Source organism: Lepidochelys kempii, chromosome 1 (genome assembly GCF_965140285.1).
Source record: "Lepidochelys kempii isolate rLepKem1 chromosome 1, rLepKem1.hap1, whole genome shotgun sequence".
Classification (NCBI taxonomy): domain Eukaryota; kingdom Metazoa; phylum Chordata; order Testudines; family Cheloniidae; genus Lepidochelys; species Lepidochelys kempii.
This window is the reverse complement of record NC_136380.1, coordinates 329520935-329546338: the sequence shown is the minus strand read 5'-3', so window position 1 is coordinate 329546338 and position 25404 is coordinate 329520935. Positions and strand designations below refer to the sequence as shown.

Sequence of the window (25404 nt, the reverse complement as noted above, 5' to 3'; positions counted from 1 at the left end):
GTGTGTGTGTGTGTGTGTGTGTGTGTGTGTGTGTGTGTGTGTGTGTGAGAGAGTGATATATAAAAAAAGATAGTTTTTTGTCTGATGAAAAAAATGCCCCTGGAACCTAACCCCTCCCCCCCATTTACATTAATTCTTATAGGGAAATTGGATTCGCTTAACATCGTTTCGCTTAAAGTCTCTTTTTTCAGGAACATAACTACAACATTAAGAGAGGAGTTACTGTATTTTGAACTGTTTCTAAATGCCTCCCAATTTCTAATGAAGATGTATAGTGCACTTGCATTTGGATTCCAGAGAGCTATTAAATGTTTTTACGTAAGTCTTCTGAGGACTATTGTTTGGATAGATTAATTGTTTGCAAAAGAAATAGGCTACTGAAGGGCATAATAACTGTATTTTACCTCCAATCATATAAAGCCTTAGTTTAAAAAAGAACTGCCTCTTGCATATTTCATTACCTTAAGTGTTCTCTGGTCCTTGCTGAACAATAAAAGCTTATGGGTATTTGACACTTTGCCTTTTTTTTTTTTGGCACACAGGCATAGAGTTAGAGCAAAGAAATACATACATTTGAATTTGTCATGCCATGGAATTCCATTGCCACCACTAAGTTATTCTCTGACAGGATTTTAAAATAGAGAAACTGAAGTGTCTTATCTTTGATAGTCCTTATATAATACTTCTCCCTCAAGCATCAAACACATCTGTAAAATTAAGACATTAATTTTGTACTTCACATGGATTATTTCACTAGAATTTGCCAAAATAAAGACTAATGTGTACACAAGCTCAAATAATTCAGAGTATGTTAGAAACACAGAAAAATATTCTGTTCAATAGAAAAACATTTGATAGAAATACAGATCAAATTTTAATTTTTCAGAAAAGGGATAGTACATATCTAACGTACATAGCCTTAAATAAATACAAACCCTGATAAAAAGAAAGCAGCATGCCAGATATCTCTGAAGACTGCGCCAATACTGTAAGAGGTGCTTGTACCGTAGCTCTGCACTGTTCCCTCCTGCATGTTATCTGTGGTACTAGAGCCATCTCCTTCCCTATGTACTTCCAAATGTGCTGCTTTCCTTAATTTCCTTCATCAGAAGAGATTAAAATTGGAAGGCATCTTCATAAATGTAATCCATTAGCTCTATAATGTGTTCAGCAATTTTTGTAAGCATGCAAAATATGAGACTTTTCAAAATATATTTTAATCTAGTAATTTACCATTTTGCTTTAATAAATATTTTAAAACATTTAGCACATTATATAATTTCTTCTAAACAAAAATGTAATTTCACTAAACACTAAAGGCTCAAACCCGCAAAAATTACTGTTGAGTAGTCCCACCAATTTCAACAGGATTACTCATAGTAGTAAACCAATTCACTTAAGTGTTGGCAGGATGGGGCCTATGTTTGTGGTTGCACTGTTATTCTTTTAATTTGTGCCTCCAACAGGAAGATTATTGTTCAGTATTGAATACTGAATAATACAAAGTTTATAGTCATATTTACAGAACAGTCTCTACCAATATTTAGTAACAAACAATTTGAAGCAAAAGGTAAGGTTCAATACATAGCCAAATAAAGACTAAAGTTTTTAACAGCCACTTTTAAAGATTAGTAAACATATAAACAGTACTCAAATTTCTTACAAGACAATGCATAACATCATACTCTGTAGTAGACAAAACCTTGCAAAACGGTTCAGAGATTGTATATTCCAAAATAATTTCGTGTACTCATGAACCTAACTCATAGAAAACATTTTAGTATAGACTGTACCTTCTTCTTTTACCCCCTGTGCTAGGTGGTGGTTTAGGAGTTCGTGTTGAAACAATCTGGCAATGCACAGTTCCAAGTAGCAACATTAGCCATATTGGCCCAATTACTTCAGTCAAAGGTATGTTATGTGGGCTTGCTGCTGTATAGTATAATACTATTGCGGTAACTGCAAAAAGGAGAAAAGAATATTCAATTCAAAGTCTGAATTGTCTTGAAATACTTTACTGGTCAACAAACATGGATATTTCACAAAATTAAAAAACTGTTCACATCTGTAGAGATCTTTTTACACATCCTAACTGCTCTTCACCTAACTCACTCAAGCTAAATATATCCTTGGATACAACTTGCATTGCTAAATGACAGGTTGCAGATTCTACTCTCATCTTAGAAGTAGAACCACACCCATTCTGATATCTTAATTATATGGTGCAAATATAGATGTCATTTCTGACCCAGACACATGGAAACAATTTTCAGGTCTGGTGATCTCAGAGGTTAATTGGAAGAAATCTTTAAATAGGATTACTATAAGAATTAAAAATTACTTACAACTATAGGACAGTATCACTTATTCATACTGTCACATCTATTACAAATTTATTTTCTTCTGTATGTAGACCACAGCATGTTTACACATTTTGGAATTGTAATAAAATGGATCAATGTATTTGATTTTATGGGACATTTTTGATTATATCTCACAAACACCACATGAGCCCTCTGAACTAGAATGTCAGCTTGTTACATGGAAAATGTCTTGGTGCAACTATTTCTTACAGTTGGTCAGAAGAAACCTATATAAACTGAATATTCATGGCTGAAGAAATGTGTCACCTGTGAAAACATTTAAACTAGAAAGTGCTCATGCTTCCAAGAAAATTCTTGAGGTGCATGAGCTCATGGAATCCAACACTCAGAATAAAGCTCATATATAATTTATTAAAACTGGCCTCTGTGCTGAAAGTTATGAACAAACTCATTTCTTTAGAAACAGCAAATATCGACTGAATAGGAGATGACAGGATCAAACCTGATCATACAGCCACAGTGAACATTTTTTTCATTTTACATTTCCTAGTTGCTCGTCTTCTAGAGTTAAGTAAAACATATTGTACATCTACAGAGAAAGATTTCTCTAATTCTGTCAGAGTCCTATCACCCACATTGTCAGATGCAATGAAAGCAGATCTGGACAGTACACTTTCCCTTGCTGCCATGACAAAAGATATGGTGACACAAGTAAGTGTCTGTAATTCCCTTTGGAAAGAAGGCACAAGTCCATGTACCACTGCTATCTTGGCCATGCTTGGGCAATAAGCATCATCCTGGCTGATCATCTTCACAATCTTCCATATTTAGGTGAGCAGATATCCCGTTTTTATAGGCACAGTCCCATTTTTGGGGACTTTTTCATATACAGGGTCCTATTACCACCCACTCCCTGTCCCAATTTTTCACAGTTGCTATCTGGTCACCCCATCCACATGAGAGGTAATGGTCAGAAAGCATACATCAGCTCTGTACCCCAATGTAGGAGGAATGTATCTGTTAGAGAGTGATCATCTGCTGCTGCTCTTGAACAAAAAGAAGGGTACTTAGTGTTAAATCTTCTGTAAACAGATCTTTATCTGAAGTACCCCAAAGTAGCTATGAAGCCCCGAAGTACCATTTGTGCATCTGAGAAAAGTCTCTGTGTAGTTGGTCCACTGACTCATTGAGAGACCCTGCCACCTCTAATATACTGTTATACTGTCTGTGGCTGCTTGAACCACTGATCTTTGCACTGGAGTACTGAATGATCTGACCAGAGAAAGGAATGATCTGAGTGCCAACAAATTGCTCTTAACTCCAGAACACGGATATGAAGGCAAGACTCCCGGTGATTCCAGAGACCTCTTGTTAAAAATCTCCAATTAGAGGCACAGGGGCACAGATACACCTACAGTGGAGCACACATAGGGACACTACTCAAAGAAGAGCTTTTGGATGCATCTGTTCAGCCCTGGATCCAGGATGGGATGAAGACCTCCATCTTCCTTTGGAATTAGGAAATAGTGGGAGTAGGAACCCCAGTTTTTGAGATTTTCCTGAACCTCCTCTACTGCTCCATCCATTAATAGAGTGTAGGATTTCTCTTCTTAACACCAGTTTGAGAGAAGGATCCATGAAAAGAGAGGGAGGAGACGCTGATCTGGAGGGAAGATTTCAAACTGTCCTTTTATAATATCCAAAACCCATTTGTCTACAGTATCTTTTGCCACTTGCTGTAAACATGACAAAGAGTCTCCAATTGTTCAGGGAACTGAATTCAAGGTTGTTTTGTTGCTCTTGAACTTCATGTCACATCTGCACTTTAACTGCAGTACAGAAGTAATGGAGGACAAATTCCTCTCTCATATCATGGATTTAAAGGGACATCTTTTATATTGCTACTGAGAAGCCGTGACTGCCATTGTTGCTGCCGGTAGTGTTGTCTGCCTTTGTTGAAATACAAAGATGAAGAATAAGGTGGACAATGTTGCCTTTGCTATTTGCCTTTGCTATTTGAAAGCAGGTATAGGAATTTCCCTCTTAAAAGGTTGCAAGAAACCCTGATGTATAGCTGTTGATCCTATCTCTTTCATTTTCTCTAAGAGTCCATTTGTTTTAGAACTAAAGTCCATCCCCTTCAAGTGCAAGGTCTTCAATGTTTGACCCTGTTTCAAAGATTAATTTTAATGTAACATGCATGATACTGTAGTAAATTCTTCTAAATGAAGATGGCCATTATCTCTGAAAACTCATGGTGACCCAAGGAAGCCCCGGACGACTGGAAAAAGGCTAATGTAGTGCCCATCTTTAAAAAAGGGAAGGAGGAGGATCCTGGGAACTACAGGCCAGTCAGCCTCACCTCAGTCCCTGGAAAAATCATGGAGCAGGTCCTCAAGGAATCAATTCTGAAGCACTTAGAGGAGAGGAAAGTGATCAGGAACAGTCAGCATGGATTCACCAAGGGCAAGTCATGCCTGACTAATCTAATTGCCTCCTATGATGAGATAACTGGCTCTGTGGATGAGGGGAAAACGGTGGACGTGTTGTTCCTTGACCTTAGCAAAGCTTTTGACACGGTCTCCCACAGTATTCTTGCCAGCAAGTTAAAGAAGTATGGGCTGGATGAATGCACTATAAGGTGGGCAGAAAGTTGGCTAGATTGTCGGGCTCAACGGGTAGTGATCAATGGCTCCATGTCTAGTTGGCAGCCGGTATCAAGTGGAGTGCCCCAAGGGTTGGTCCTGGGGCCGGTTTTGTTCAATATCTTCATAAATGATCTGGAGGATGGTGTGGATTGCACCCTCAGCAAGTTTGCAGATGACACTAAACTGGGAGGAGAGGTAGATATGCTGGAGGGTAGGGATAGGATACTGAGGGCCCTAGACAAATTAGAGGACTGGGCCAAAAGAAATCTCATGAGGTTCAACAAGGACAAGTGCAGAGTCCTGCATTTAGGATGGAAGCACCCCATGCACCGCTACAGACTAGGGACTGAATGGCTCGGCAGCAGTTCTGCAGAAAAGGACCTAAGGGTTACAGTGGACGAGAAGTTGGATATGAGTCAACAGTGTGCCCTTGTTGCCAAGAAGGCCAATGGCATTTTGGGATATATAAGTAGGGGCATTGCCAGCAGATCGAGGGACGTGATCGTTCCCCTCTATTCGACATTGGTGAGGCCTCATCTGGAGTACTGTGTCCAGTTTTGGGCCCCACACTACAAGAAGGATGTGGAAAAATTGGAAAGAGTCCAGCGGAGGGCAACAAACAGGGGACTGGAACACATGACTTCTGAGGAGAGGCTGAGGAACTGGGATTGTTTAGTCTGCGGAAGAGAAGAATGAGGGGGGATTTGATAGCTGCTTTCAACTACCTGAAAGGGGGTTCCAAAGAGGATGGATCTCGACTGTTCTCAGTGGTAGCAGATGACAGAACGAGGAGTAATGGTCTCAAGTTGCAGTGGGGGAGGTTTAGGTTGGATATTAGGAAAAACTTTCACTAGGAGGGTACTGAAACACTGGAATGCGTTACCTAGGGAGGTGGTGGAATCTCCTTCCTTAGAGGTTTTTAAGGTCAGGCTTGACAAAGCCCTGGCTGGGATGATTTAGTTGGGGATTGGTCCTGCTTTGAGCAGGGGGTTGGACTAGATGACCTCCTGAGGTCCCTTTCAACCCTGATATTCTATGATTCTATGAAGCGTATATACATTTATTCAATATTTTAAAAAAAAGGAAGGTCCATTTGTGGATATTTGTTGGGACACATATTTGCATGGTTTTGCAGCATGTTAACATACTTTTAATCTGATTTTAGGTTAGTGAACATATTACATGAAAAAATACACCCAACTATCCCCAGACTGCATCTATCCAGAGTAAAATCTCTCCAGTGATTTAAAATATACCCAGAATGCACAGCTAATTATAGATCCTAAATGCAACATTAATTATGAATTTTAAATACACTTAGAAACAGGGTATACATAAAGGCAAGCAAAAGGAAATAGTACTGGGAAGTGGAACTAGAAATTTGGGCAGCAGTGAAAAATGGTGGAGAAGAGCTACTGGAAGGGTGCTGACGAAGTTATTTTCCTCAGGGCTCAGAGTTCTAGCATTCCCTGGATGTTCAGAAAACTCTTAATATTCATATTCATCATAGAGAGAATGGAAGCACAGCACAGATTTCACTGTTCAAGTGGAAGGGGAGCTAGAATGGCTTTAAGCCTCCATTATGCCCTCCCAATCCTGGGTTGTTCCATGCCCCCCTGTGTAATTTGAAGCCTCTCCCTGATGCCTACTGGCCACAATGCTGTGTGCTGCCATCAATGCTCTCTTCCCCACATTTTTCAGGACTTACGAGGGGGTCTTTGGAAAGCAGCCTTTAGCTGGGGTAAGCTGTGTAAATTAAAGGTGCATTATTAGGACTGCTCAGCATTTTGAAAATAGTGTATCTTGTCAGTACTGAGTGAACTTGACAAGATACAGTATTTTCAATATTGTTAAAAACAAATGTTTGCCGTTATATTATCTTATTATCCAATTATACCTTGTAGAAGGTAAAGAACAAGCAGCCAGAAAAATATGACGTTTGATGTCACTTGTAACCACCACCTACAGAAGAATGGAAAGAAAACTACTCGAACAATTCCTTTTCGGGTCAGAGAGGTCCAAGGACTTTCAGGTTTTGCTTTAGCAAAGGCAGATCCTAAAATTAAAAGACAACTGAAGTTATTCTTAAATACACTTATCTAATAAAGTTTTGGTTATCATTTTAGTACAATATAATCACAAAGCTGTCTTGTGTATAAATGCATCCATATAGTACATATATATACACACACATGCACCAACCAGGTTGTATAAAGGCAACCTACTTCAGGATTCAAAATTTCAAATCCACCTCCAGTACCTTGTAAAATAAAGCAATCATTAAGGATTTTTGTTGAAAAGTGAAAGTTTGTTTTCAACTGCATGATTTTATTTTGCTCTATTAGAATAAAGTTACTCCTATGTGTTATGGATAACTTAGTTTTTCTACCTGAATTACCTAAAACACATTACAAATAGTCAAATGACCAGGAATTTAAGATTTACATAGACTTGGCTAAAGATACATTTTATGGACACAACTGTTAAATACACTAGCAACCAACTGGCAAACACACACTTTTGGAGACTTTGGGTAGTAATGTGGTAGACTGTATGGGCAACATAGGCATGCAATTTTCTCATGTGCTAAAACTTTATATTTCCATATAACGTTCCTAGATTCTGTGGATCATCACAGTGTCTCCCACGGTCAGCATTTTGAAAACAAAGCATCTTTCACTAAGATACTGAAAAGCAAATAACGTAATAAAATAATCAGGGCTTGAAAAATCCACTTGCTAGTGGTGAGAGAAGTTTTTCCTGATGAATGTGGTTTCTAAGCCATCAATTTCTGCAGAATCACAGCAGTCAAGAAACGCTATGCATTGTGATAGGGTAGAGTATCAAAGATCTCTTTCCTCCTCCCCTTAACTCTTCCCAAGAAGTTCTGTGGGGGTCTCAAAGAAAGAGAAAACAAAGCACCTTAACAACAAATTGAGAAGGATGAAAGTTCAAGTTTACCAGTTATCTACTAGCTAGGCAGAGGCTGATACTTGAAGCCACTAAGCAGGGTCCAGGAACAACACCCTGGTGGAAATCCCAACACCTTCTCTTTTCCCAGAAAATTGATGCAACAGGGGATGGGTTTCCCACCAGTGTGATGCCCCTGGACCTTGTTGGTGGAAACCCCACCCTTATTTTTCATGTCTACATCTGGCTAATATTTAAAACTGGATAGCAGACGTCTGGTTAGTGTTTCAAGCCTAAACAGATACTTTAATAGACATAATCCTATTAAAAAAAAGAATATGCTGGTGAGGAGATAAAAATGTGAGCATACATAGGATCCATATCTTCTATATGGAAAAATCAGGAACAATAAAATATCCTTCCCTGCACCCATAACGATAAATCTGTTTCTACCTTACACCAGTGGGAAAGGTTTGGAAGTCTCAGCACTAGTTTAAGACCTCAGAAGCAACTATTTGTTACATTATTTTAGCAGGTAGAATGTTCATTGTACTTAGTTCAACCATGGTCATAATTAATTGTACATTTTATGCATTTGTTCGTATACATGTAGAATATTTTTTCCTGAAAAAAAAAAAGCATTTTTTAAAAAAATCATCAGAAATAAAGAGTTTTTTTCCAGGATCCACAAAATCTTGCTTAAAAGCACTGTACCTCGATATATAGCTCTACATTTTGGTTAACTAAAACAAAAGGAATTTTCCATCATGATACATGCGCTTTACTGAAGGGCATAATAATAAATGTATGTGTAAGAGGGGGATAATTATACTTCCTTTTTTAAAACACTGAGATCTATTGATGAAAAGCACTACATAAGAACTTAGTAGTATTATTATTGGCAGTTTGCTGCAATGCCTAACCCTGTGAATTAATTCTAGAATTTCTCAGGGTGGCTGACCCCCGTAACTGAAGTAGGTCCATCTTCCCTATGCCAGAACAGGTGCTCCCAGTTGGGCAAATTAAGGGGGCAGGGCTGCACCTGCAGTTACAAAGGTCAGACAGAGAGCCAGTGATGCAGAAATGGCTGAGAGAGAGCTAGGAAGATGCAGGAAGCAGAACTGCCTGGGAAGGGAAGAAGTGAGAACCTAAAATGTAAATGGTCCGCTGCAGAACTGTTTGTGTAAGTTTGGATAATAAACCTGCCTGAGAGATACTGTGGGTGTGGTAATGGAGTCCATAGCAAGTTGGGGAGAAGCCGTCCTTCTGATACGTGGAAGAGAAGGCTAGCACTGAAATTGGCCCCGGTACAGGGGAGAGCGAAAAGGATTACTGGTGCCAAGAAAAAAAAAAGGGAAATTGAAGCCCCAGCATTGACTGAGCCCACCTAGTTTGGCTGATTAAGGAAGATGGAGGAGATGATACATCTATTGATGATAGCACAGCAGCAACAGGAACAGCAAAGACCCAAGCTATGCTCCTACAGTTGATAAACAGGCTAGAGAAGCAACAGAGGCACAACTTGCTGCTCAACAGCACTGGCTAGAGGCCCCCCCCTCCAGCAACAGGAATGGCTACAGAAGCAGTTGGGTCAAGAGACCCAGGGGAACCTGCTTGGTGATGGAGAGGGAAGCTCAGGTCACCTAGTCCCTTGCCTGGTGAAGCTGGGCCAGACGATAACCCCCAGGCCTTCCTCCATTCCTTGGAGACAGTGGCAAGTGTAATGGTCAGGAAGGAGTCAATTTGGATAGCTTACACAGCACTGTTCCTGATAGGCAAGTATTATACAGACAAAATTGCACAGGATCGTTTCAGGTGACAAGATGTCACGTTTATTATAACACAATTTGACTTATGACCAATAACTAATATCTAATACCTATGTATACACACACACACACACACCAAATACTCTGCAGCTGCTAGATAGTTACCAGTCCTGAATGTAGCTTGAGTTTGTGGCTTGGGTTCGTAGCTTGTGGTGGCTAACTGGCCAGGAAAGCCAGGCACAAGGAAGAGCTGGGTCTCTACTGGGCATGCACCAATGCCCTTCCATGTTGGCAGCAGAATGTTACCCTCCAAAGTCTTCCATCTCACCCATCCTTTTTGTAGGCTTTAGTTTGAATCCAGAGTCTATAGGTCTTGCTGTGTCACGCTGCCTCTGGGTTCGGTGTGATTGATCACCCTTCAATTGCAGACATGACTTTCAGCCTAGGACCTGGCTTTGATGTTTCTTCAACTGTACTTTTGTTCTTTTCTTTTTAGGGTGGACTCTTTCTTGCTTTGTCAGGGCTGTTGTCTACATCTTCAGCTGTTGGTATTTACACTTTATTTCATCAGGACAGGCTGGGGCTGGAGGTTGATTCCATCATCCATACATACCTCATTCACACATCTAAACTACACTAATAAGATTACATCGGCTTTTGCAAAAATGAAGGTTTTGCAGCAAGCTTTTACAAAATGGAGTGAGCATTTTAAAATGGAGTTTGGGACAAGTTAAAATGGAGTTTGAGTTACAATATGGACAAGTGTAAGGAATGGCAAACAGTGAACAGAAGTTACAATGTTGAAACGGTGTAAGTTTCAGTGATTTAAGCAGCAATTGGATTGAAAGTGAAACTCAATTAGCCAGTTATTGGGGTAACCGGTTTTATGAATGAATGTTGTTTCATTCATAAAACTTTGCTTATGAAGTTATATTAATAAAGTGAACAATTAAAAACAATTTCATTGATCAGTTCTACATAAGGCACAGGCAGTATACCAAGCAGTAAGTGACAAGCAGATAGGCTCCTATCCTGAGGTGAAGGCTGCCATCTTAGATAGACTAGGACTGACTTCAGAAGTGTATAACAACGGTTTTGGGCTGAACCATTTCCATGGGGGCCATGATCACAGGTAGAGGTCAAAGATTACAAGACCTCATGGCTTGGTGACTATGTCCAGAGACCAGTTCAATTGAGAAAATCATGAACCAAATCATCCTGGAACAAATTTTTAAAAGGTCCTACTCAAGTGAGCCGATTTAGACAATGCCAGCATATCTTAGTGTGGGAGGCAGTCAAATGGGCAGAAGCCTTCTCTGTGGCTGAAGGAGATGAGCAGCCTGAATGATATGGCAGAGTAAGAGTGACCCAGCCGGAAGCTCTCAAATAGCCCAAAACAGGGGGCTATTTGAGTAAGAGAAAGACCCAGTGAGGCAGAACTGACTGAGAGAAAGCTAGGAAGCTGCAGGACTGCCAGAGTTTGGGAGAAGAGACAGCAAGAGCCCAATATCTAAAGAGTGAGCTGAAGAATTTTTTGTTCGTTTGTTTTAAGTTTGGACAATAAACCTGCCCAAAAGAGCGTAACCGTTAGTCTGTAACAAGCTGGGGAGAAGTCCTGCCTTGTTTCATAGGTCTACAGATGATAAAGCTTCCCAAGCATAACGGAGTAATACATTTTAGATGTTTCTAAATATAGCCTATCCTCCAGACTTCTGAAACAATGGACATTTACAGATATTATCACCATGAATCCCATGTCGTCTTATAGTTACAGTGCTTTTAAATAGATTTTTGTTCATATAATATTATGTATAAACACATATGACCCCTAGTCCTAGACCAGGACCCTAGTATACTAGTTGCTATATAAACATAGAACGGAAAGGTGAAAATTTAATTGATTCCTATTCTCAAATATAATTAATTTAATGCAAACGTATTTTAAGACATCTATTGAAAAGCATGAAGAGCTATAAAGTAAAACTAATATAAAACAAAAATAAAAACACTGACACATATATAGGACTATATATAGTCTGTTCCAACCAAAGGATCTGGTACAGGGTAAAACCCACCACCATTCAGGCAAGTCACTAACAAATGAGAGAGATCAATTCCCAGTTAACACAACCCCTAGGGATGAAAAGGAGGTAACAACATGTAAGAGAACAGAAGAGAGGGATGATGGTTCTAAAAGGATAGCCTGCCAAAAATAAATGGGATCTGCACTGCGTCAAAGACGGTCTCAGGAAGACTTGTTTCAAAGAGAGCTCCACAGCCTCAACTGAGACACTCCTGTCCCTGACCCAGTTGGAGAGCGAGCATGCCCTGCCTGATTTTAACTGTGGAGCAGAGGCATAAGGGTCACAGATGATTACGTCAGTACTTAGGGACTGTGAGGGGCTTTATACAATACTATGACCTTGAATTGTTTTCATTCTGATCATAATCTATGGATATTTCCACAGTGCCTAACACAATGGGGTTCTGGTCCAAGACTAGGGCTCCTAGATGGAACAATAATACAAATAAAATAAACAGCTCTGCAGTGCTAGCCACTCATATTCCTGGGAAGAACTACTCCTCTGTAGATTTCACTTTCAAATACTTAACAAAATACCAATAAATCTGGTCCTTCAGCTTTATATTGCCAAACAAACATTGCATTTCATGTTTCACTTAAAATAACTACAGGGCATTACAAGCTAACAACAATCCTTAGGTCTCTGAGTTTATTCACCCAAGGATATGGTTATTACTGAGTTAGCAGAAAATACTCATGCTATACTGAAATGGTCTCCACCGTCTCTCCCTTTCTTTGTTCCCAAAACCATTAGTCTTTTTTAAAACTGACTTGTGTTTATTTTTTGTTGCTCCTTTACTTTGTACTCCCATCTTATCCTTTTAAAAAGTGAATGGGAGCAGCCCTTCATCAATTGAGACACTCCATCAATTGAGCTACTCTGAAATGGGAACACAGGCACTTCTCAGGGGCACAGCTCAGTTTTCAAAACTCCTCAGAGCTCCTGTTGTGTCACATAGGGACCAGCCCCATTTTGCTGCCATCTCCTGATTCTGACTGACCCCTCACAGAGCCTCACAGGATTGCTCAGCATTTAGTATTTAAAAGGGAGTTGAAAGAGAGGAAGATGAAAAGAGGCGTTGGTGTGAAAAGAGGGGAGAAGGGAAGCTAAAAATATAGTAAAAGTTACTTATTGGGGGGGAGTGTAAACCTTCCCAGGGTCAAGGAGCAACAGAGATTCTGAAATCAGAGTGAGGCTGGTAAGTGACAGGGTGATATGCACACGTCTGTATATGCATTTAGATTAGGAGTTCCAAAGGCAGCAGCCAGTCAGGACAAGGACTTGTACTCTGAGGCTAAGAGCTGTTATTAGCCAATAAGTATGATCAGATGCACCTGTTTTACAGGCAAGAAATAACTATACAGCATCTCCAAACACCTTCTCAGACTATGCTCAAGCTTACTCCTTGAAGTGCCCTTATCAGGATTTCTTGAACTTTCCTCTGAAGTTTCTTAAAATGGACACTATCAGATAGAAAACAATTAGTAATTGTTTCCTCTTTTCTTAAGTCTACGGCTATAATAAATCTACATGATCAACTACAGCTACAATTTAAGGAAACTAAACTGATTTAATTTTAATTTCGATGTAAATAGGAGACAACTGTTTTCTGGTGATATATGCTATTATGTGCCATCAATGCCCCTCTGCCATGTACATTGGCCAAACCAGACAGTCTCTATGCAAAAGAATAAATGGACACAAATCTGACATCAGGAATCATAACATTCAAAAACTGGTAGGAGAACACTTCAGCCTCTCTGGCCACTCAGTAAAAGACTTAAGGGTGGCAATTCTGCAACAGAAAAGCTTCAAAAACAGACTCCAACAAGAAACTGCTGTGTTTGAATTAATATGCAAACTAGATACCATTAACTTGTGTTTGAATAGAGACTGGGAGTGGCTGGGTCATTACACATATTGAATCTATTTCCCCATGTCAAGTATCCTCACACCTTCTTGTCAACTGTCTAAATGGGCCATCTTGATCATCACTACAAAAGTTTTTTTTCTCCTGCTGATAATAGCTCATCTTAATTAATTAGCCTCTTACAGTTTGTATGGCAACTTCCACCTTCTCTGTATCTATCTATATACATCTTCTTACTATATGTTCCGTACTATGCATCCGATGAAGTGGGCTGTAGCCCATGAAAGCTTATGCTCTAATAAATGTGTTAGTCTCTAAGGTGCCACAAGTACTCCTGTTCTTTTAGCCATAGGGTTTCTTCTCATTTTTATAGTTATACTCCACTCTTCTGCTGCAAGGCTATCAGGATAAAGGCAATTATTTTTATAACTGTCCCCATAAGGTCAAATTACTGACAAATTCAGCATTTACTAGCTCAAGCCCTACCTCTTACAAGATCAACATCTATGAGGTCTGGCTTCACATGTCCTGTTTTCTTTGGCTTGTTCCTCAGACCCTGTAATATGCAAAAAATATTAGAACATAAACACCAAAACAGAAGATATACATTAGCTAAAAATAGGAATGGGGTCAGTAATTGTCTTTCACTTTTTTTGAAAAAATTGAAGAAAATGCCAAATTCACAATTTGAAATCTAAAGTAACAAGTACTCCAAAGAACAATGTACCAGGTATTAAATAAAAACAATGTGTTATAGTAAAGCCACGATGGGGTATAAAAACATTTTACAACTGATCGGATAACGTAATGAAAATTAATCAATTACTGCCCCCTTAGGGTGAGATTTTCAGTAGTGCCTAAAAATTCTTATCGACTACGATAATGCAAAATACTATACACACATTTGCCAGAGTTAGTAATATACTTGGATTGTGGTTTATTATAAAACACTACACCCTTTTTCTCTTTAATTGCAATCTATATATACTATGTAGCTTTTAGTTCTCAAAGGAGTACCAGCTAAAACAACTAATGACAAACAACGTTGTGCTCGGCAATCTGCAGGTCAACGGCAACCTCCTTTTAAGATTGCTAAATCCCAGTGACAGCAAGGGGTAATAAGTTTTCCTGACAGGTAACAAGGATCTGCCATAAAAAGGCAGAGATAGGCAAAGGAAGGTGGTCTTTTTGCTCCACCAGTGGAACACACATACCCATTATTAAGTGACTGTCCCACAAGAGATTGCTCAGTTCAACACTTGCTTTTTCAAGCCTTAGAAAACTATGCATGTATTATGGTTAAGGCTCCGTGTTAGTCACGGAGGTCACGAATTCCGTGACTTTCCATGACCTCTGCAGCAGCCCAGTGCAGCTGGACCGGAACCTGCTCAGGGCTGGGGATTGGGGTGCGGGGCAGTGCTTACCAGGAGGGAACTCCCCTCCCTCAGCTCCTAGCTCCACATGCTGCCTCCGCCCGCAGGCACTGTCCCCGCAGTTCCCATTGTCGCGGTTCCCAATCAATGGGAGCTGCAGGACTGGGGCTTGGGGTGGAGCAAAGGCAGCACATGTAGCTTGGGGCTGGGTAGGGAGCCTGCCCCAGCCCCACCAATACCCCTCTGCACTTCCCAGGCCACAACTCTCCCCACCAAGTTTTAGTCAGGGGTATAGAGTAAAAGTCATGGACAGGTCAGTCTGTGAATTTCTGTCCATGACTTTTACTAAAAAATACCCGTGACTAAAACAGACTTAATTATGGTTCATTTGTTTTCTGAAATTTGAGGTCAATTACATTGGCCATATTACGTGGATATGGACTCAATGGAGTACAGTTTTTACAGATTGAGAGTTAATATTTTGTTCTCAAAAGAGAGCAGGTTAGTGATGTGGAATTACCATCAGGGATGGTTGAACCTTATCCTTCTGCAGTTCTTTTTAAACTGATGAATAAACTGCAGTTGCCTTTGTAAAACATTTAAGTTTTTATTTTCAAGAATGTTAATTTCATTCATAAAATTAAGTATACAACCGTACTATTTTACGTAAGATTTAAAAGGTATATCTACGCTGCAATAAAAAACACTGCAGCACTCAGTTTTGGCGCCCAGGTCCATTGACACAGGTTCACAGGACTTGGGCTGAGGGGCAAAAAATTGCAGCACACTCATCTGGGCTTAGGCTGGAGCCCAAGCTCTGAGACCCCTCCTCCCTAATCGGGTCTCAGAGATTAGGCTCCAACCCAAACCTTAACATCTGCATTGCAATTTTTAGCCCTGTGAGCCTCAGTCAACTTGCTCAGGCCAGTTACAGCAGTACCAAGGGTCTTTTGTTGCAGTGTAGACTTACCCAAAGTCACACTATACTTATGGCAGAAGCAAACAAATGTCAGTGATAATTAGTCATATTACTGTAATGCCAAAACTGGCAAATTCATCTTATGAAAAGTAGATGCAAGAATGCATGCAATTTTCTCCATTTAATTTAAATGGGTAATTTCAGTTTGACACGCTCAAACAGATGTGATGCTGGTAATGCTGAATAAGACAATGCTGTTTCTACACTTTTGATTTAGCTGATCTAAATCTGTAGCATGCTGGAGACACAAACAGGAGAAATTAATCAAAACAAAGCAACATACCATAGAGCACAACTAAACATGGTTATAGCAAGTTAAATATATTACAAGACCGCACATATGGAAAAACTAGCTGCATGTAAAAATTAAAACACGGTCAGAAAAGTCTTGTAAAGAACATGATGTGTAAAAGTCTTCCTTCAGTCTGCACATCAGTCTCATTTTTGAGATATGTTATGCTGAGCAAGAAAATAAGCCTCCATAATGAGAAATGGGAATCTTAATAGATACAAAATTAGCTGTAGATCACTGTGAAATCTGAAGAAATACATCTCCAAATGTAAAAGGAAGTTCAACTATCACAAAAAACCCACTATTTTAAACATGTATAATTTTGGGGGTGGGGAAGAGTTTCGTATCATGGTGTGAATCCTTCCAAAACTGATATCTTACAAGGGCGTGGTATGTAACTTTATCAACAGGAAAAACAACGAGGAGTCCTTGTGGCACCTTAGAGACTAACCAATTTATTTGGGCATACGCTTTCGTCACGAAAGCGTATGCCCAAATAAATTGGTTAGTCTCCAAGGTGCCACAAGGACTCCTCGTTGTTTTTGCTGATTCAGACTAACATGGTACCACTCTGAAATTTATCAACAGGAAATCCTGTTTAAGCCTCATAGTAGTTTAATGAGCTTAAGGCAGGCTTTATTTAGGCCTTGCAAAATAAGTTAAAATGAATGTAAAAGGTTTTTTTTTACCAATATAAATAAAAGGAGAACAAGAAAAGAAGTAGGGCTGCTATGGGGTAAAGCAGTGGTTTTAAAGCTTTTTTCATTTGTGAACCCCTAAAATATTTCAAATGGAAGTGCAGACCCTTTTGGAAATCGTAGACCATCTACGGACCCCAAGGGATCCGTGGACTACAAGTTGAAAACCAGTGGGGTAGAGATTAAACAATCTAGGTATGGCTCACAAACTAAATGAATACGTTGCCTCAGTTTTCAATCAGAGTGATAATGCAGACCATGGGGGCAAAGGCAGGATGCTAATGGGAGCGAGTATAATGACAGAGGGATAGAAAGACCTGGATGTATTAGTCAATCACAGGATGACTAAGCCACCAAAATGATGCAGTTGTGGAAAAGGAAAGTGTATTCCTAGCATGTATGAAGCAAGGTATTTCCAGTGGAGATGGGGAAGTATTAATACTCTTGTACAAGGTACTGGTAAGACCTCATTTGATATACTGTATACAATTCTAATCATGCATGTTCAAGACTGCCCCCCTCAGAACTCCTGACCCATCCAACCCCACCCCCGCTCCTTGTCGTCCCTGTAGGACCCCACCTCCATCCAACCCCCTCCCCCCCCCCCCCCCGGCTCCCTTTCCCCTGACTGCCCCAACCCCTATCCACCCCCCTCCCGACAGGCCCCCAAGGACTCTCATGCCTAACCAACCCCCCCCATTCCCGTCCCCTGACCACCACCACCAGGACCCCCAACCCATCGAACCCTCTCTGCTCCTTGTCCCCTGACCCCTCCCTCCCAGGACCCCCTGTCCCTAACTGCCCACCAGGACCCCACCCCCTATCAACCCCCCCTGCTCCCTGTCCCCTGACTGCCCCGCCCCCTATCCACACCCCTGCCCCCGACGGGACTCCTACACCTATCCAACTGCCTCTCACTCCCTGTCCCCTTACCATGCCACTCAGAACAGCAGGAGCTCACAGCCCTGCCGCCCAGCTGGAGCCAGGCATGCCATCGCACTGCCCAGCAGGAGGCAGGCCAGAGCTAGGGCAGCTGAGGCTGTGGGGGAAGGGGAGACAGCAGGGGAGGGGCCGGGGACTAGCCTCCCCATCCGGGAGCTCAAGGGCTGGGCAGGACAGTCCCGCAGGCCAGATGTGGTCCATAGTTTGCCCACCTCTGCCCTAGATGGAATAGAGTTTGATAGAACCAGTAGAAAACACTCAAACAATTTAACTCTCTCTGCTGTTCAATTATCTTATGTAAAGTGGCTATGAGATCAATACACAGGCTAAGTTATCATACTTAAAGAATCTTATCACATAAAAAGAAAAGGAGGACTTGTGGCACCTTAGAGACTAACCAATTTATTAGAGCATAAGCTTTCGTGAGCTACAGCTCACTTCTTCAGATGCATATCGTGGAAACTGCAGCAGGCTTTATATATACACAGAGAATATGAAACAATACCTATTCCCACCCCACTGTCCTGCTGGTAATAGCTTATCTAAAGTGATTTCCAGCACAAATCCAGGTTTTCTCACCCTCCACCCCCCCACACAAATTCACTCTCCTGCTGGTGATAGCCCATCCAAAGTGATAACTCTTTACACAATGTGCATGACAATTAAGCTGGGCTATTTCCTGCATAAATCCAGGTTCTCACATCCCCCCCACCCCCATACACACACAAACTCACTCTCCTGCTGGTAATAGCTCATCCAAACTGACCACTCTTCAAGTTAAAATCCAAGTTAAACCAGAACATCTGGGGGGGGGGGGGGGGTAGGAAAAAACAAGAGGAAACAGGCTACCTTGCATAATGACTTAGCCACTCCAAGTCTCTATTTAAGCCTAAATTAATAGTATCCAATTTGCAAATGAATTCCAATTCAGCAGTTTCTCGCTGGAGTCTGGATTTGAAGTTTTTTTGTTTTAAGATAGCGACCTTCATGTCTGTGATCACGTGACCAGAGAGATTGAAGTGTTCTCCGACTGGTTTATGAATGTTATAATTCTTGACATCTGATTTGTGTCCATTTATTCTTTTACGTAGAGACTGTCCAGTTTGACCAATGTACATGGCAGAGGGGCATTGCTGGCACATGATGGCATATATCACATTGGTGGATGTGCAGGTGAACGAGCCTCTGATAGTGTGGCTGATGTTATTAGGCCCTGTGATGGTGTCCCCTGAATAGATATGTGGGCACAGTTGGCAACGGGCTTTGTTGCAAGGATAAGTTCCTGGGTTAGTGGTTCTGTTGTGTGGTATGTGGTTGTTGGTGAGTATTTGCTTCAGGTTGCGGGGCTGTCTGTAGGCAAGGACTGGCCTGTCTCCCAAGATTTGTGAGAGTGTTGGGTCATCCTTTAGGATAGGTTGTAGATCCTTAATAATGCGTTGGAGGGGTTTTAGTTGGGGGCTGAAGGTGACGGCTAGTGGCGTTCTGTTATTTTCTTTGTTAGGCCTGTCCTGTAGTAGGTAATTTCTGGGAACTCTTCTGGCTCTATCAATCTGTTTCTTTACTTCTGCAGGTGGGTATTGTAGTTGTAAGAAAGCTTGACAGAGATCTTGTAGGTGTTTGTCTCTGTCTGAGGGGTTGGAGCAAATGCGGTTGTATCGCAGAGCTTGGCTGTAGACGATGGATCGTGTGGTGTGGTCAGGGTGAAAGCTGGAGGCATGCAGGTAGGAATAGCGGTCAGTAGGTTTCCGGTATAGGGTGGTGTTTATGTGACCATTGTTTATTAGCACTGTAGTGTCCAGGAAGTGGATCTCTTGTGTGGACTGGACCAGGCTGAGGTTGGTGGTGGGATGGAAATTGTTGAAATCATGGTGGAATTCCTCAAGGGCTTCTTTTCCATGGGTCCAGATGATGAAGATGTCATCAATATAGCGCAAGTAGAGTAGGGGCTTTAGGGGACGAGAGCTGAGGAAGCGTTGTTCTAAATCAGCCATAAAAATGTTGGCATACTGTGGGGCCATGCGGGTACCCATAGCAGTGCCGCTGATCTGAAGGTATACATTGTCCCCAAATGTGAAGTAGTTATGGGTAAGGACAAAGTCACAAAGTTCAGCCACCAGGTTAGCCGTGACATTATCGGGGATAGTGTTCTTGACGGCTTGTAGTCCATCTTTGTGTGGAATGTTGGTGTAGAGGGCTTCTACATCCATAGTGGCCAGGATGGTGTTATCAGGAAGATCACCGATGGATTGTAGTTTCCTCAGGAAGTCAGTGGTGTCTCGAAGGTAGCTGGGAGTGCTGGTAGCGTAGGGCCTGAGGAGGGAGTCTACATAGCCAGACAATCCTGCTGTCAGGGTGCCAATGCCTGAGATGATGGGGCGCCCAGGATTTCCAGGTTTATGGATCTTGGGTAGTAGATAGAATATCCCAGGTCGGGGTTCCAGGGGTGTGTCTGTGCGGATTTGATCTTGTGCTTTTTCAGGAAGTTTCTTGAGCAAATGCTGTAGTTGCTTTTGGTAACTCTCAGTGGGATCAGAGGGTAATGGCTTGTAGAAACTCGTGTTGGAGAGCTGCCAAGCAGCCTCTTGTTCATATTCCGACCTATTCATGACGACAACAGCACCTCCTTTGTCAGCCTTTTTGATTATGATGTCAGAGTTGTTTCTGAGGCTGTGGATGGCATTGCGTTCCGCATGGCTGAGGTTATGGGGCAAGTGATGCTGCTTTTCCACAATTTCAGCCCGTGCACGTCGGCGGAAGCACTCTATGTAGAAGTCCAGTCTGCTGTTTCGACCTTCAGGAGGAGTCCACCTAGAATCCCTCTTTCTGTAGTGTTGGTTGGGAGACCTCTGTGGATTAGTATGCTGTTCAGAGGTATTTTGGAAATATTCCTTGAGTCGGAGACGTCGAAAATAGGATTCTAGGTCACCACAGAACTGTATCATGTTCGTGGGGGTGGAGGGGCAGAAGGAGAGGCCCCGAGATAGAACAGCTCCTTCTGCTGGGCTGAGAGTATAGTTGGATAGGTTAACAATATTGCTAGGTGGGTTGAGGGAATCATTGCTGTGGCCCCTTGTAGCATGTAGTAGTTTAGAAAGTTTAGTGTCCTTTTTCTTTTGTAGAGAAGCAAAGTGTGCGTTGTAAATGGCTTGTCTAGTTTTAGTAAAATCCAGCCACGAGGAAGTTTGTGTGGAAGGTTGGTTTTTTATGAGAGTATCCATTTTTGAGAGCTCATTCTTAATCTTTCCCTGTTTGCTGTAGAGGATGTTGATCAGGTGATTCCGCAGTTTCTTTGAGAGCGTGTGGCATAAGCTGTCAGCATAGTCTGTGTGGTATGTAGATTGTAATGGATTTTTTACCTTCAGTCCTTTTGGTACGATGTCCATCTGTTTGCATTTGGAAAGGAAGATGATGTCTGTCTGTATCTGTACAAGTTTTTTCATGCTGACCCAACACTCTCACAAATCTTGGGAGACAGGCCAGTCCTTGCCTACAGACAGCCCCGCAACCTGAAGCAAATACTCACCAACAACCACATACCACACAACAGAACCACTAACCCAGGAACTTATCCTTGCAACAAAGCCCGTTGCCAACTGTGCCCACATATCTATTCAGGGGACACCATCACAGGGCCTAATAACATCAGCCACACTATCAGAGGCTCGTTCACCTGCACATCCACCAATGTGATATATGCCATCATGTGCCAGCAATGCCCCTCTGCCATGTACATTGGTCAAACTGGACAGTCTCTACGTAAAAGAATAAATGGACACAAATCAGATGTCAAGAATTATAACATTCATAAACCAGTCGGAGAACACTTCAATCTCTCTGGTCACGCGATCACAGACATGAAGGTCGCTATCTTAAAACAAAAAAACTTCAAATCCAGACTCCAGCGAGAAACTGCTGAATTGGAATTCATTTGCAAATTGGATACTATTAATTTAGGCTTAAATAGAGACTTGGAGTGGCTAAGTCATTATGCAAGGTAGCCTGTTTCCTCTTGTTTTTTCCTACCCCCCCCCCCCCAGATGTTCTGGTTTAACTTGGATTTTAACTTGAAGAGTGGTCAGTTTGGATGAGCTATTACCAGCAGGAGAGTGAGTTTGTGTGTGTATGGGGGTGGGGGGGATGTGAGAACCTGGATTTATGCAGGAAATAGCCCAGCTTAATTGTCATGCACATTGTGTAAAGAGTTATCACTTTGGATGGGCTATCACCAGCAGGAGAGTGAATTTGTGTGGGGGGGTGGAGGGTGAGAAAACCTGGATTTGTGCTGGAAATCACTTTAGATAAGCTATTACCAGCAGGACAGTGGGGTGGGAATAGGTATTGTTTCATATTCTCTGTGTATATATAAAGCCTGCTGCAGTTTCCACGATATGCATCTGAAGAAGTGAGCTGTAGCTCACGAAAGCTTATGCTCTAATAAATTGGTTAGTCTCTAAGGTGCCACAAGTCCTCCTTTTCTTTTTGCGAATACAGACTAACACGGCTGTTACTCTGAAACCTGTCATTATCACATAAAGCAGCCATTAAATTTGTTAAAATGTAAAGTTGCAAGTATTTTCTTCTCTATAAACTGTAAGCTAGTAGTCAATGAATTCAACTAAATCTTTTGAGGTTTATTCGCTATTTTACAATCAGTTAATTCTGGGGGTTTTTTTTGGTTTTTTTTAACTCCTATTAGCCCTGCAACGCTTCCACAGGTAGGAGTGAGAAACCTGACTACTTCTTCTTGTGCATTATCACAACTGTTTACTAAAGCCTGGTATACAACCACACAATTAGGTCAACGCAAGGCAGTATACGACCACCTAGCTGTGGGATGTGTCTACACTTAAATTTTGCTCCCACTGACTTAAGTCCCTCGCTATGCCAACTTAATTACTCCATCTCCCCAAGCATCGTAGACTGAGGATCAATGTAGTTAAATCAACGCAATGTCAGTGCAGACAGTGCATGACTTATGTTTACTATTACTGGCCTTCAGGAGCTGTCCCACAATGTCTCACACCAACTGCTCTGGTCACAGTTGTGAACTAAGTTGTCCAGGGGTCAGGTAGACAGGAACCCACCACTCCCCTTTAAAGCACTGAAAATTTTTGAAATGCCTTTTCCTGATTGCCCAGCTTTCTGAGCACATCTAGCAGCTCTCCACTGTTGAGTGCAACTGTCCAGCTGACTATGCTGGCTACACACTGCAGACACGCTCCTGCCTGGAATACACAGGAAGTGTTGGATCTCCTGTGCCTGTGCGGAAAAGAGGCTGTGCAGACACAGCTCCAGTCCAGCCATAGAAATGTGGACATCTATGAACAGATTGTTCAGGGGATGCAGGAGAAGGGCTACAACAGGAACCAGCAGCAATGCCACATGAAAGCCAAGGAGCTGCGGTAGGCATACCAGAAGGCCAGGGAGCCCAACAATCGATCCAGTGTGGAGCTGCATACCTTCCTTTTACAAAGATCTGCATGGCATCCTCAGCAACTTCAGAGGAGCCCAAGTGACAGACCCCTACCATGAACAACAAGGAGGAGGAGATGGACAAGGAAGAGTTAGAATAGTATAGAAGACAAGCAACTGGGGGATCCAGCTGCTCAGCAAGCCAGCCAGCCATGTTTTTGACTTCACCACAGTCCAGCATGGGCACGCCTGACGCAGGGGAAGGAATCTCTGGTAACCCACAAAGTAGCAGGACACTTTTTTTTTTTTTTTAAAAAGGCAAATCAAAAGAACAAAGAAACAAACCTGTGCTAGAAGAGGTACTGAAACAATCAAGAGAGGTAGAGTTGCTATCCGCTTTTCATTCTCCTCTGGAGTTAGGCAGAGTGAGCCATGCACAGCTGCTTGTTTATGTGCACCAGGATGTCCTGTGAATCCTCCCCAGGGATCTTGATGAAATTTTCATGGAGGTACTCTGCAATCCATTGCCAAAGGTTTCTGGGGATGGCTGCCTTAATTTCTTCCACTGCAATAGGACACCTTCTGCATGCTACCCAGCATTGACATCAGCAAGCATCACTGCAGTACACAGGCTAGCAGCGTACGGGCCCAGGTGGCAACAGGACGCAAGCTGTAGCTGTGCGGTCTCTGCCTGTTACTCTCAGGAATGCGATATCAGCTAAATCAGCACCACCCATGGAAAATGGTGCCAGTATTCAGTTCCATTGCCCTACACAAATATACTCATGCCTGTGTGCTATTCCCCACTCATTTCTCCCCCACTCCCTCCCTGGGGGCCATACACTCCATGGCTGGTGCTGTGCTGTATCAATGCCAAGGAGAAGGGAGAATATACTGCTTACAATGTTTGGGGATCAAGGGAAGTGAGTTCAGTATCCTAAGTTTTTATTTCAATGGTGAATACACTGACAATGGTACCTCTGTCTGTTGTATCTGCAGTTGCTGCCATTGTGGCCTTCAGGGTCTCCTCCTCCACATTCACAGAATGCTTGATCCAGATAAGAAGAAAGAGGAGGACTAAGGAAAACATGTTCCAGGAGATCCTGCAAGCCAGTGCTGCATTAGAGAATGAGCACAGGGTCTAGGATCACCCTTGCAGACAGCATGAAGGATCATTAAGAATTGACTGGAGAGGAAAAAGGGGCAAAAAAAGGAAAAGGACATGCAGCAGGAAATGCTTATGCTTCTCAGACAGCAATCAAAGACGTTGTGGACTCCGGTTGGCTTGCAGGTTCAACGATCTTGTACTCAACACTCACTGCAGTCCATAGAGAACTCAATATCGGGATCTCTCTCTCCCCCCTACCCCCTCAACATTCCACGTGGCATGACTGGTCACTGCACTCTCTCTACCACTCCACAGGACATTAAAGACAATCATAGCTGCACATACACTGATCTGTGAAAGCCACAGTTGGTGTATTTGTACTTAAAATGCAGTGTTCTTTCCCCTTCATAAGTTTTGTTCCCTTAATTTATTAAGTTTTAAAGATGTTTTTTTAAATTGCCTGGTTCATGTTACTGAATAAAATTATATTTTTTTAATCAAGTTTCATCTTTATTAGTTCAAAAAATATGCTGTCTGGTGCCAAGCAGGTCTGACATGTACCGATTTACTATTACTTCATTTTGTCACAGAATCTATAATATTCACAGACAATATTAATAGGTGCATTGATGTTATATTCCTACAGACACAGCAATCTCTACAAGATTCATACTGGGCTACAAAAGAGCAAGGCCAGATAGAGCACACTACAGCAACACACTATTCTGGCTCACTATTAAAATGGTCTTTCAAAGCCTCCCTGAGACTTACAGCTCCACACTGAGTTCTTCTAATAGCCCTTGTATCTAGCTGCTCAGATTCAGCAGAGAGCTGTTCCACCACCACCCTCTACCCCAGCAGAAACTTTTCCCTCCTCACTTCACAGAAATTATGCACGAAACAGCAGACTGCTATAACCAATGGGAAATTTTTCACACAGAGGTCCAATTTTGTGAGTAAACAATACCAGGTGTTCCTTCAAATGACCAAAAGCA

At 41.9% G+C, this 25404-nt stretch overlaps 1 protein-coding gene across 10 annotated transcripts in view; it reads right to left on the bottom strand.

Annotated features, from left to right (window-relative positions):
- Positions 1-25404, bottom strand: part of PHTF2 (putative homeodomain transcription factor 2) — a 187670-nt gene that overhangs the window by 77258 nt on the left and 85008 nt on the right. For 9 of the 10 annotated variants that reach the window (XR_012156838.2, XM_073328594.2, XM_073328591.2 and 6 more), the window contains exons 4-7: positions 14092-14161; positions 6870-7028; positions 1794-1959; positions 936-1100 (exon numbers count right to left, since the gene is read on the bottom strand). Coding sequence is in view for 9 of the 10 variants with exons in the window: in XM_073328594.2 (XP_073184695.1) it covers positions 936-1100; positions 1794-1959; positions 6870-7028; positions 14092-14161 (560 nt within the window). In the remaining variant the exon portion in view is untranslated. The remainder of the gene's footprint in view (positions 1-935; positions 1101-1793; positions 1960-6869; positions 7029-14091; positions 14162-25404) is intronic. The other variant, XM_073328595.2, reaches the window with a different exon arrangement.